The 13,627-nt window shown below is 40.1% G+C and overlaps 1 protein-coding gene across 4 annotated transcripts in view; it reads left to right on the top strand.

Moving 5' to 3' along the window:
- Window positions 1-13,627, top strand: part of hipk3b (homeodomain interacting protein kinase 3b) — a 40,010-nt gene continuing 26,383 nt past the window's right edge. For 3 of the 4 annotated variants that reach the window (XM_086185413.1, XM_086185432.1, XM_086185406.1), the window contains exons 1-2: window positions 1-350; window positions 9,043-10,348. In XM_086185413.1, the coding sequence (XP_086041539.1) occupies window positions 278-350; window positions 9,043-10,348 (1,379 nt within the window). In that variant the 5' untranslated portion in view covers window positions 1-277. Of the gene's footprint in view, window positions 351-4,551; window positions 4,682-9,042; window positions 10,349-13,627 lie in introns of those variants that run through there. The other variant, XM_086185424.1, reaches the window with a different exon arrangement.

Genomic DNA, 13,627 nt, shown 5'->3' with positions numbered 1-13,627 from the left:
TAGAGGGAAGGGACATGTTAGAGGCTGGCAGGGCTTCGGAGCCGCACATCTAGACAGGGTAAAGGATACCCTTTCGTAGATGGGCTACTCTGCCCTGAGAGGAATGAGACGAATCTGAACTGCGTAGCTACAACCTGGGCTCGGCGTGGAGTTTTTTGGATGTCCATATGCAGGAGTCAATTCATGTTTAAAATGTGGGAGATGGTGGCGTTACCGAGAGCGAGCTCTCCCTTCCTGTCGTCTAGGACAAGATGGCAGCAGTGCAGGCGAACTGTGCATGGTGTGGATTTATAAGTCCATAACATGTTCAGAGAAGCCCTGGAATATACTTATAGTGACTCTATGTGAAGGTATGTGATGTATGAGAACCTGACAAAAGTTATATTTGAGTAGCTCAACCCTTTGAACCATAGTTGAGTTGTGACGTAATAACTTACTGGCATAACTTATCTACAAACTTAGCTAACGTTAGCGAGCTTTAGTTTGATTGTATTTTAAGGTTCAGCCATTTAAGCATTCAAAGCGGTAGCTATGTCTGCACACTGGGTGGGGAATTAATGAATAATTTCTGCTGTACTTCCATGACAGTGACGTTGTTGGTAATGATTAACATGAGTGCCCTGGACGCTCTCCAGATGTTTGTTTAGTTTTGTGTTGACAAGGCGAACCGTTGATTTCATTTTAGCTCGCTGTTTCCATCAGGTAAATTTAAGCTGACATAGAATCTACAAAGAATAACATAATGTTTCCACTACATAGAGTACAAGGACCAAGTTGTGAGAGGTCTGCAACATTTATATACAACCCCTCATGTTAGCTTCGAGCTAATAACACCGGAACTGAAGTACTTTACTTTTAATAAGTTAAGATCGTATCAACGTGTAATACTATTTTTTAAAAAAAACAAAACATGGCCTCTTAGGCCTTTGAGCTTTATCACATACCTGTTTAAAAGTCTGAATCTGTACAAATTGTTAAGGAATGAAGCAGTGCTTTGTCTCCGTCAAATTTTTGGTTTTAGCTTTTTAGGCACCTGTTGTTTCTGTCACATTTTTGACAAACAGTGACGTAACAGTGTTTCCCTTCATAAACTTTGCTGTTTATGTTCAACACAAATTGTATTTCGACTAATATGGCTTTAAAAACAACAACAGACAACTGAAATATGGAGGAAGATTTTGAATAAGCAGAGTAGGCCCATCCCCTCATTAGCTGGCATTTGCTAGTTCAGCAGAAGCCTCGAAGACTAGATGGAATAAACCAGTTGGTGTAATGTAAGGTGTTTTTGTATTAGTACTTCCTTTTTTGTGGCAGTGGTGCTAAGTAATTACGTATTTGGTTGTGGGTATTTTTTCTTTGTAAAACTGGAAAACACCCAATACAACAGTCACTGGATTGAGGTTTGAATGATTGATGATGATGACAGCAGAAAAATGGCTGCTTGGGTAAGTCCTCTTCATACAATACAGGAAAGTAAAGACAATGCCAACAATTATTGCTACTTTTTACTTGTATTTTTGGTATATTCTGGAACACTTGCCTAATGTCAGAACTAGATCATATTTGGTCAGATTTGTTCAAGTTTACTTATCTATACTTATTCATTCTTGTGAATCCAGATGAGCAGATATTCCCAATTCATAGCCCACTGTGCTGACAGTTGGTATCCAAGAAAACTGTTAACCTTTCCTGACAATACTGTGGTTATCGTGCACCACTAGGCTTTATGTTGGTGTAATTCCCTTCATAAACATTCCTGTTTCTAAAAGTAGAGTCAGACCAATACATCAACCATCTGGTAGTTGCCTTTCATAGATATTTGAGGTATTCTTATAGATGTAAACTCATGTGGCCAAACTGATCAGATCAGTAATTTGATATGATCAGTTTGTTACATATTTATTAGGTTAGACTCTTCAACAGTGTTGTGTGAAGATATCGCTGCACTATGAAAATTGAAAAACAAAATATATGTCAATTTAATAGCAAGATATTTTGGATAACTCTATATGCTCCCATTTGGCATAATGAATATTTGTACTTTTGGTACTCTTTAATGACATTATTTACCTACTTTATTGAAAAAAGAATATAAGCCAAACTATCTATCAAAATGTCATAATCCCTAATATCAGTGTCTGCTTCAGCCCCTAAAGTGTAATATTGGCCAGGCTCTTGTTAGAAGTGTGTCACATTCCTCAGCATATCAATAGCAAGGCCACAAAAGCAAGGTTGCAATGGATAGTGAGCACAATAATGGCCATAGAAAGCTGCAACAATGTAGAAGGTACAGATGAGTTAACACTGTTTTCAACTACAACTTTTAGTGATAGTGGTTGGTGTTGTTTACGTACTGAGGAGTAGATAGGTGGCAGTGGGATGGGGATTTGTCTTAATGCCACATTGATCGGCCATACTTGCGTCGTGGCAAACATAGATGCTGGCTTCCCGATGATGTCATCTTGAGGTGTACCTATTGACACAAGGCAGAGAATAGAAGAAAGCTAATGGGGAGAGCGCCATCACAAGAGGATGTAATGTGGTAAACTGCGCAAATTGCTAAAGTGATGGGTGGAAAATGTCTACAGGAAGTAAACATCTGTTTCAGCAGCGCACAGTCCATAATTACCAATATGCATCTAGTGATCTGGTCAGAAGCTTGGATTTTAATAACACGGTGGATGTTTTTGTCCAGAAACCAGAAAGGATCTGTTTTTAAGTTCAAGTAACTCACTGTTGTGGTGATTTCATCTGTGGCATCAGGAGAGGTGTAAGGTTTCAAATGGTTTTCCATTTGACAAATAAAAAATCCAAATCACTGGGAATAATATATGTATGGCATTTTGTTACATAAGTTTAACTTTTAACCATTGCATTTAACAGTTATTGACTCAGTGGTTGCCTGTTTTTAAAATGTATTTTCTGTACTGCCCACTCTCCAGAGCAAGAACTAAAGACATGCTTTAGACAAAAGCATCTGCCATTTTAGAAACACAAATGCTCATAGTGATAGTGGAGGAAATTCAAATGGTGAATTAGACTAGTTGGTACTTTTGTTTGGCTTGAAATTTGCACAAAGTACTGCTTCAACCAGCATAATAGCCAACAGTACAGTATACTGATTGTTTATAAGAGCTAATAATTAGAAGACTTCGAAATGATAGTCATAAGTTCACAATTGAAGTACCACATGGTCACATGCGTTTGAAAATAGAGGGCTTTTGAGCACAGAAGATCATATTCACGAGATATAAACAGAGCACCAAAGTCTGTAGTGATGTGGTGGAACAGCGAGTTAACCCCTGCTATAAGGTTAAGGATACCAGCAGCTTAAGTGGATGCTTTCATATCCACCATTAGAGTCTACATTTGTAATCCTCCTTGGAACTTGGCAGCAGATTTCATTGCTTTATTTAATGAATAATTGAACTATTCTGGGCCACTTAAGGTGAATACAATTCAAGATCATAAGTTAAAAAAATATGTGTGTATGTTTGTATGTGTGTGTGTATGTATATATATATATATATATATATATATATATATATATATATATATACACACACACACACACACCTTAATAGTGAAAGCATACAAAGAGGCTGTGATTTTCTTTGCAAGGAATTTCATTTCGTTGCATGAAATGCTGTGATATGGTTATGGAGATGTGTGGCTCAGTTATTTTTTGTAGAAAACACAGTCGGGCGTTTTGTTGTCTATATATAACATTGTAATAAGTTTTTGCTGTTGTTTTGCTTATATTTTGCAAAATATGTGACCCAACTTTACTTTGTTGCTCATAATCATTTGTCAACCAAAATTGAATGTGCTCGGCAAAAAGAGGAGTGATTATAAATAGAATTTTCCATTTTTATTCCAAAGTAATGTTGTATTGTATATAATGTTGTTATGTTGTTTCCTACCAGTCCCGGCTCAACACATTCTGTACATGTATACATTTTTAAAGCCTGTGATGAGGTTAGACCATGAGGCTCAGCACTGTAGTTTCAGGGGCATGCTTCTCTTGAGGGTTTTTCCCAAAAATGGCAGCTATATAAACTTTTTCAAAATGGACATCAGAAGACCTTTTTTATGGGTGCTGAATTCCAACTCATATTTATAAATATGGTCAAATCTGTAGTCAAGTCTGTAGTCAACCTAATTTGTATGTTTTTGGTCTGTGAGAGAAAACCAGACAGAACCCCCACAGTCACACGGAGAACATGCAAGCGCCACACAGAAAGGCTCATCCTAAAGGCTCAGCCCTTGAAACTTCTTGCATGTATAATATTATTAAATTGAAAAAATTCAAATATGAAAATAACCATCATTTAAAAAAAAAATCTGCTTTCTTGCCAAATAATCTAAAACTTACAGAGTAGCCTGCAGTGTTTAGATTGTTGAGAAGGCGGACGGTTTCAGGATATGTGCTGTACTGCAGTCTGGATGTTGTTGTCTTCCTGCTTCTGAGTCTTTTGTGAGACAAAAGAAAATTTAGGCTCTTAACCAGGTGGGAGGGGTTCTTTAGAACTTAAAGGCATTTCCTTTGTAGTCTAGTTTTACAGATTTCCACAAGGACTGGGGGATCACATCCAGTTATTTTGGATGCCGTACACAGTACTTTGTACAAATTGTCCCATCTCCAGCTGAGACATTGCCAAACCAAAAAGTTATTGCATAGGTAAGGATGCTGGTCAATAAATCTGCACCAAACCTGGGTACCTTCTCTCTCCTTCCCTTTCTTTCCTCCACTTAGGCTTTTTGCTACTGTCCCACTGTCTTTCAACATCTTTCTTTTCTGGCCCAGTCACACACAGTCAGGTTTTGCTGTGTACAATAGTAACCACTGAGAATTATTCACCCAGGAAATGCTCTGATTGGCTCGACACTGCTCAACTCACAAACTGCACTGGGAAATGGGTCAGGTTGGAGCTCAGGCGGTTATATTATAATCTGTCTCTGAAATCAGCAAAATGTACTCACAAAATTCAGGAACTTTTTTTTTCCCCTCCCCAGAGAGCATCATTTATATTGTCACATAATGTTGATCATAATTTCGAGCCACATTTACTGTTTACACCGCTCAGCCACTGTTGAGCTGATCATCTCACTTCTGTCTGCCCTGTCAAACTGCTGCTGCCTCACTCACAGTCACCCACTCAATCCCTCCGCTACCTTACTGTTAGCCTCACTGCAGCTACAACACCACTGGTTCATGAGAACATTAAAGGTGCTCATTTCAAGTCTTTGCTCATCTACACAACTGCTAACTACTTCTCTCCATTTGCTGGCAAGAGAAATCAATGTATAGAGGGATCAACACAGATCTACCACAGGTCTGTGGAAGAACTGCTGGTCCGGTCTTCAGTACTCATTGCACTGCTTCTTGTGGACTACTTGCTCTTAATCCAGTGGTCAAGGGAATAAACAAGTGACAGATGCCAAAAGTTATGTCTTGCACAGTGAGGAGTCTGGTGACGATCATACACTTAAACTAAAAATATGATGGAAAATTGCAAAATATGCAGGAATTCATATAAAAGATATATAATGTATATACTAACCCTGGTCGTGTATTATGCCTTAAGCATACATTCAGATAGTACCACTTAGGTCTGGGCGTTTTATCGATTATTTCAAGTTTTTTTTGTTGCAGACGATTTAAAAGACAAAAAAATTGGAGTTTTTACTCCTCTTGCTATGGCGCATCTTTTGTCCCCCAGGAGCTTCCTTAGATTTCCCCCTCACCCCTCCCCCTTGTTTCTTGTGCACGCATAGCAGCAACATGGCTAATGAGAGCGAGAAGTTTGTTTCTTAGAAAGGAGTAGTATCGTCAGTGGTTTGGAACTGGTTTGGGTTTGAGGCGACAGACGTTGAACAAATGATTGCACGCTGCAAAGTTTGTCTGAAGCCCATTGCAACTAAAGGCAGCACACAATGAACTTATTTCAGCATCTAAAACAGAGGCATCCAGCGGAGTGGGAGAAATGTAATCATTTACCCATGGGAAAAAATCATAAATCAAATTTTTGTTGGGAAAAAAACAGAGATTTTATTTTAAGTGCATATCGCCCAGGCCTAGTACTGCTATATCAACCTTGAGTTCCATAGCAGGAGACCAATAATAAATTATATTTATAGTTAACAGTCCCCACTTGATGCTTTAAATTTATCTGTGTTTTAAATTTTATTGGATTATTTTAAATTTGGTCTAACTCGACAGCTGTTTTCTTGTCCCCTATTTCTGCTAGTGTTGTGTTTTAAGGCCCATTTGTTTTCATTTTCTTAGAGTATTAAATGCTCATTATGGACAGGTGTCTAGTGTTTATTTTCTTCTTGCTTTAATTTTGAGGAGGCCAGAGTCAAAAGGTCATCAGTGAGTAATTGCTTAGAAGCTCAAGGTTGCTGGAGAGCTTGTGCAGCTCTGAAGGATGTAATGTGAAGCCACAGGAGGAGCCTCAAGGCTGACCAAGGGAGTATCTGGCTTCCAAGGGTAATAATAGCAGCAGCTGCCATTCTTTTGCCTTTGCATCAGTAATGGCACTCAGTTTCACATCTTGTGTCAGACTTTCCCTGACCCTGTAGTGATTATATTTTTGTGGCCAGGGAGATAGCCTGATGCCTGATTTTTATCTATTTATTTATTTTTGTTCCGTGATAAAATTTATTTGGATGCGGTGTGGTCTTGATTTTTTTTTTTTTTTTTGACCTTTGGATTACTCACTTGATGGGAGTGGTCCAAGTGCAGGCTGCAATTAACTTCTTCCTTCAATCAGAACTCAGTATAATTTTGGGTAGAGCTATGCAAAATCAACGTGATACAAAAAATATTCTTCTACACACATTTATATCTATTAAGTTTAGAATGTCATTGCCACTTGAAGCAACATTACATACAGGTAGATACTTTGTAGTGATACTTTTAATAATTTCCTCCTTTACGTTAGAGCTCAGGGGTACATAAACTGCAACATGACAGGTGCAGTATGTCCCCAGGGCAGGTAGACAACTCAGCATGATAGGGTACTAAATACCCCTTACAGCTATTAGAGTTTAGAAACTACCTCAACATGATTTGTTGATGTCAACAGACAAGTTGGCCCAGTATTCCTTCCTACCGGGCCGCTCTGTTTTTCCTGTATTATTTTAGTGCTTTTAGTTGGATTGCGGAATTTGTGGTGTTTTAGCCATGTCTGTCCACACTGAGTGACACTGACCGCTCACACATTGTTGATAAGACCTCAGAAGATTGATGCGGCCAGTTTTCCTGACTAATGAATGTGCATTAGCCAGCATACCAGATTCCATTTCTTGTCTGTTCGTAGTTTGTCTGGCATCCTTGTCCTTGTTCAGTTTATCCAAGTTGCTCTAAATCATAACAGAATTTATCTCAGCGTGCTAAAGCAGGTACTGGTACTGCTTAATAGTTGTACCTGTTGTACTGGATTATCACACTATAGAATTTAGATCGGCACAGGGATCAGTCATGTCAGCCCAATCAAAAAGGTGGGTTATTTCATTATGGGTACCCCATACCAGTTTTGGTTTATGCACTGTGAAATTTTAGGAATTTATTGTCAAATAGAAAATTGAGGGGTTCCAAAGTTGGAAATTGGATTCTCTGCACATGCTCTAATATATTCAAGACTCTAACAAGACATTAAAGTATAGACAAAACACCAGGAAATTGGTAAATGGCCCAATGTATCAGAGATTTCCGGTAAACAGCGGACAACAGATACGAGTACTGTCATTTTTAAGGCTCGCATAAGTGGACACACTGACAGGCAGGAGTCTAATACTTTTTACTGTAGAAAAATACTTATGGAGCTGTATTGACTTAGTTTTATAGAAAGAACGCTTTTGAGATGAAGATGTTCTTTTTCAAAGTGTACAGTGAGGACATTTGTTTAGAGGTTGTGGCCATTTTTTTGATGTAGCATGTCTAATTTTTGCTTTCATTCAGGACCTTAAAGGATTTTAGATTTCAGCCAGACTTGTGATTTTTTGATACATTTTGTTTTACTAAGAAGATGGTAAACATTGCCACCAAACAGCAAAACAAGTCATGATTATTTTGAGCGATGTTAAAGGATTAGGTTGACCTCATGTTGCTGCTCAGAATAGTCAACCCAGGCTAGCATTAGTGTTATCACAACACAAGTCTGTTTTCCATCCGGGATGTTTATTTTAGGAGACAGTACAGGGCAAGCTACAGCCCAAACCTGAATCAGGTTTGTCCTCTTTAAATAGATTTCTTTTAGGATGATTCTGTCACGATGATTGTGGGGGAGAATTAGATGTTATGGCAGATGAGGTTCATGCCTTGTTTATACTAACTTTTATTGATAAAGATTTGTTAAATTTGTTTTTTAGGTACGTAAACATGGTTCTCCAATTGAATCTTTGATTAAAGTGTGGGAAACCTTTGGGGATGAGCTGCTTGCATCTCAATGAACATGTCCCAGAATCAAAGTAGGTCATAGGCTTTAGTATGGCACATCATCTGATGTCACTGTGCCACTATGATATATGGAATCTAGTTGATATACTCCAGATCATGAAACTTATTATCTCCATTTGCTCAGTTCAATCTTTTTATTTATAACATAAAGTACTATATCCCTGATTAAACACAAATGGGTGGTGTGGAGAGGGGTAAGGAAGGAAGACTAAACTGTATCTATCAAGACTCATGGGCCTCATGATGTGTTGTGACTTTATTCTTGTCTTTCTCTGATACTCGCGCTTCCTCTCTATTGGTTGCCTAGAGACCTGCAGTAGGATGCATTGAAATGGCAGGAAAAGGTCAGGCAAACCTTTGCAAAGTTAGTCATCTTCTGTGTGGAGGTGTTGGTGGGATTACAGTGAATAGGGCAGAGTGGCGAAAAGTGTTCTCAAGCACTCCACCAAAACATGTTCTTTTGCTCTTAAACATGTTTGAATATATATTTTGTGTGGTAATGGGGCAATACTATGAAGTTGTGTTTTTGAGAATCTACAAAAATGGCTAACCTTGTGCTTTGTTCTCTTTTTCTGCAGGTATGGCCTCACAAGTCTTGGTCTACCCACCACACATTTATCAAACCCAGACAAGTGCCTTTAGCAGTGTGAAGAAACTCAAAGTTGAGCCCAGCAGCTGTGTGTACCATGAGAGGGCACACCCGCGGACTTATCTGAACAGCAGGACCCTTGGCATTGTACACCCAACGAAACAAGCCCACTCGTTTGTGAACCGGGACTTGGCAGTGGGTGTGAAGGTTCGTGGAGGACAAGAGTACCCCGTGCAGACAGTGGTGGTGCGTGGTGTACAAAGACAACAGCCTGGTAAAAGGGGAGGAGGACCAGGCCCAGCTGCGGCCCAGCAGCAGCAGGACGCAGGGGTTGTCCACTCGCAGGGCAAGGAGCAGAAGCAGGCAGACATAGCAAGTGGGGGCAGCAGTGGAGCAACAGGGGCAGGAGGAGGGGGAAGGGGAGAGGGCTGCAGTGGAGGAGGTGAGGGAGTTGAAGAGGACGAGGGTGACAGAGAAGCGAACTGTGGTGGTTTGAACTCAGCTGACAACTCTCAACGATGTGGGCTGAAACGTAAAAGTGAGGAGCTGGATAACCGAGGGAGCACCATGCAGATTGTAGAGGAACTGTCAATGTTGCCTGCCATGTTGCAAACAACGAATGTAGGAAACCCAGCAGTGACTGCACCCACGACCGTGGGGGCTGGAGGGGGGCCTTCTAAACAGGGTGCAGGGCCAGTGGGTGTAGGTGCGGCAGGGGGAGCGGGAGGAGCTGATGGGGACTATCAGGTAGTACAACACGAGGTCCTGTGTTCCATGAAGAATACTTACGAGGTGCTGGATTTCTTAGGACGTGGCACATTTGGCCAGGTGGTAAAGTGCTGGAAGCGGGGCACAGGTGAGATAGTGGCTGTGAAGATCCTGAAGAACCACCCTTCGTATGCACGACAGGGTCAGATAGAAGTAGGCATCCTAGCCCGTCTGAGTGGGGAGAATGCGGATGAACACAACCTCGTGCGAGCCTTTGAATGCTTTCAGCACCGCAGCCACACCTGTCTGGTATTTGAGATGCTTGAGCAAAACCTTTATGATTTCCTGAAGCAAAATAAATTCAGTCCGCTGCCCCTGAAAGTGATCCGACCTGTGCTACAGCAGGTAGCTACAGCTCTGAAAAAGTTGAAGAGCATGGGTTTGATTCATGCAGACCTCAAGCCTGAGAACATTATGCTGGTGGATCCAGTGAGGCAACCGTACAGGGTTAAGGTGATAGACTTTGGCTCAGCCAGCCATGTGTCCAAAGCAGTGTGCTCCACGTACCTCCAGTCTCGGTACTATAGGTGAGTAAAAAAACAACCTTTTTTTTTGTTTTTGTGAGTCTTTATTCAGTTTAAAGTTGTTAAAGCTTCGTGAAATGTCTGTGGGTGTCCAAACTATCACAGTTAAGTAAAAAAAAAAAAAAAAATGTCCTTCCTTCAGCAAAACTAGGAAACGTGTCCCATGCTGCACAACATCCTGCCTGCTTGGGAGCCACATACCACTGAGGCTGAAAAAAATTGGCCCTGCTGTGTTTATTAGCAGATGGAAGCCTGACTTTTCATGTCCCCCCTGCCTGGGAAAGAAAATTAGAAGATGTAAACCATAAGAAAAAATTTGCTTGCTTGTTTTTTTAAATTTTTTTTTATAATCACAAGCGCACACACACACACACACACACACACACACACACACACACACTCTCTCTCTCTCTCTCTCTCTCTCTCTCTCTCTCTCTCTCTCTCTCTCTCTGTCAGCAATTCTCCAAGTATCTTATCTTTTATTTTCTGTGCTACTGTAAATGGGTGCTTTTCCATGAAATAAAACAAGCAGTCACAAAAATCAAAACTTTCTTTTAATTTAGGAGGGACTTCCAGAAATATGAATAGTATACATACAGTTTAGAAGGCTTTCATATAGCTGCCTGAATCTGTTCAACACAAGTATCAGTGTCATCCCCTCAGTTCTACTAAACATTGGAAAAAATTAAAATCAGTGTATCAGGAATGCTGAGTTGTTAAAAATGCTCGCATTTGCTGCCTTTTTGAAAGTGCAAGTCTGCATTTGTTTTTCCTGGACATTTAGGAAATTTTTGACACTGATTAATCAATTCCTAATCATCCATGTCACTGTACAGCAACTTTCCCCAATCTTAAGTGCAAGGAATAAATTTTCAGTGTTTGGCCAGTGTGAATACAGTTAGGACAGACCAGAAATATAAGTTGAAATAGCTGTTTTACATCTGTATTGATAAGTTTTTATCTTTTACTTGTTTGATCTCCTGATTCAGTGCATAGGCCCGAGGTGCAAACTTGGGCCTAAGTCAGCACAAAGCAGCAATCCATGTTTGTTTGGGGGTCTTTATTGTGTTGATGAGTCTGAGCCTCCACACTTGGCCCTGTATCAATGGGCAAAGAAGCAACAGAAAAGGAGTACAAAATATCATTAAACCCTTGATAATTTTCCAGCAAGCAGTGGGGAAGCCAAGGACATGCCTAAATAGTCTAAACAGATACAACGTATAAATAATAAATAGGCAGACATGGCTGTCAGATCAGAACGCTTTCCACCAAGCAAAGCAATTATGCTTAGAAGAAGTCTCTATCATCGTAGCACGTAGACGTAATGAAATTCACCCTTTGCATTTAACCCATTTTCCACGCAGCCATGAGCAGTGCTTGTGAACTCAAGTTGTTCAGGAGTATTAGCCTAACATGCATATATATCATTGTGGGGGAAACCCAGAAAACCCACGTAGACATGGGGTGAATGTGCAAACTCTACAGAGAGAACAGCGGGGGTTTGAACGAGCCCCTCTTGCTGTGCGGCAACAGTGCTTGGCATTGAGCTACTGTACACTTTGGGATGATGACGAATGATGAAGTAATTGCACAAATTACCCAAGGGGGTTGGATGATGCAATATCAGCAGAAACAGGACAGGGGCAACTAAGTTGTGTAAATATACAGCAGTGAGCGATCATTTTAGTTTACCTACTAAAAACAGGTGAGCAACAGAATCCCTTGAAGTTTGGTCAGAATATTCCAGAATAGCCAGCACTGACAGACCAACAATGGAAATTAAGGATTTTTTTAAATTATTTTGTCGTCAAATTCCAGTGCACTGAAAGTCATTTCTGATCAACTAATCGAAGATCATACTTGACAAGAAGATTAAGAACTAAATAAAAGATGGAGTTTCTTCATTCACATCTCGTGTATCCTCATCACGTCAAACACTCGAGAAATCAGTTACTCCTAAATGTCCTTACATTGCACATTGTGTTTTTGGAGGAACAAGTTAACACTGTACAGTTTGGTCATCTAGCAGGCAAGTTAGAGCAACATGTGCCACAGGAGGAAAGTGGCTTGTTTCCTCTCTCCATGCAAGAGATAGTTCCTCTTCTCCGATGACCGATTCTATAACTGACAAATGTCATCTATGCATGGGCTCCATGCTATGGACCAATATAGTTTGTGATTTTGCCCTGCCAGAGGATGCAAAGGGATTATGTTTGTGCTTTTTGCTTGTTTTACCGATTGATGCCATGTTGATCCTCCTGGGATATGTGCCCCGCCTCAGCTCACACAAAGTCACTAAAAAGTCACATCATTTTACACCATTGTCTTGATTATTACAGGAAAACAAAATGGAATACAGTGTTATTGCTGCATTATTTTTCAGATTTGTTGTAAAAGCAAATACCCTCAGTACATTTTTGTTTATCTAGTAAAACCCGAATGGTCTCTTTTAAGTCTCTCTCTTTTTTTCTCTTCTCAGTGTCAGTGAAATTCCTAAAAAGTTCGACTCTGATTTGGTGGCTTCAACGAGGAGCTGTCCACTCATTCTAAGTTTGCCATAGGTCGCTCATGTCCCATTTGATTTTATTATGTAATACAGATGACGTTAATCAGTTTTATGTGCTTGGTTTTATTCAACATTGAAGCAAATGAAAACGACTTTTGGCCTGTGTATTAATGATGACACTTGAATCATGTTAAGACTGTTCCAAAAAAGAAATGCGATGCAGACTTGAGAATGATTTGAAACTGCGTTTTGAAAGTATTGAAAGCGTGAATTTTTGACCAGCATGAGAACAGCCAGGGCACAGTAGATGGTGAATATATTTTGTGTAAACCATGAATCTTGAAGATGTCCTGGGCTGCCTCTACCCTGTGTAAACCCAACTGTAAACATGTGCAGCAGTGTTTTCTGAACACCATTGTTTATGTTATATCAACATGATGAAATAGATATCTACTCAGAAGGTTAGAGGAGGTCAGTTGAGCTGTTTATGTACATTCAGTACATTCACAGCTCATTTGGTTTGTGACTTGGTTCCTGAGTTCCGGAAGAATAGAGCAGGATTAATGTGCCACATTTAGGACAGTGCTATCTGTTTTAGTGAAAGCCCTTCCAGTAATTCTCACTGCCTGCCTGCGCCCTGAGCCGACGAATCAGTATGCTTTGAGGGAATTAAAATACTTTCTATGAAAATAGATGCAAATAGATGTTCTGATGTCTGTGTCTGTTTGCATTCAGTGTGGATTTGCTCTCTAACCAAAGAATATTATAATGGCTCT

Source organism: Aulostomus chinensis, chromosome 2 (genome assembly GCF_037954235.1).
Source record: "Aulostomus chinensis isolate RoL2024-O1b breed Wild chromosome 2, RoL_Achi_v1.0, whole genome shotgun sequence".
Lineage (NCBI taxonomy): Eukaryota > Metazoa > Chordata > Actinopteri > Syngnathiformes > Aulostomidae > Aulostomus > Aulostomus chinensis.
The sequence above is the reverse complement of the archived record's forward strand: the minus strand, read 5'-3'. Positions and strand labels throughout refer to the sequence as shown.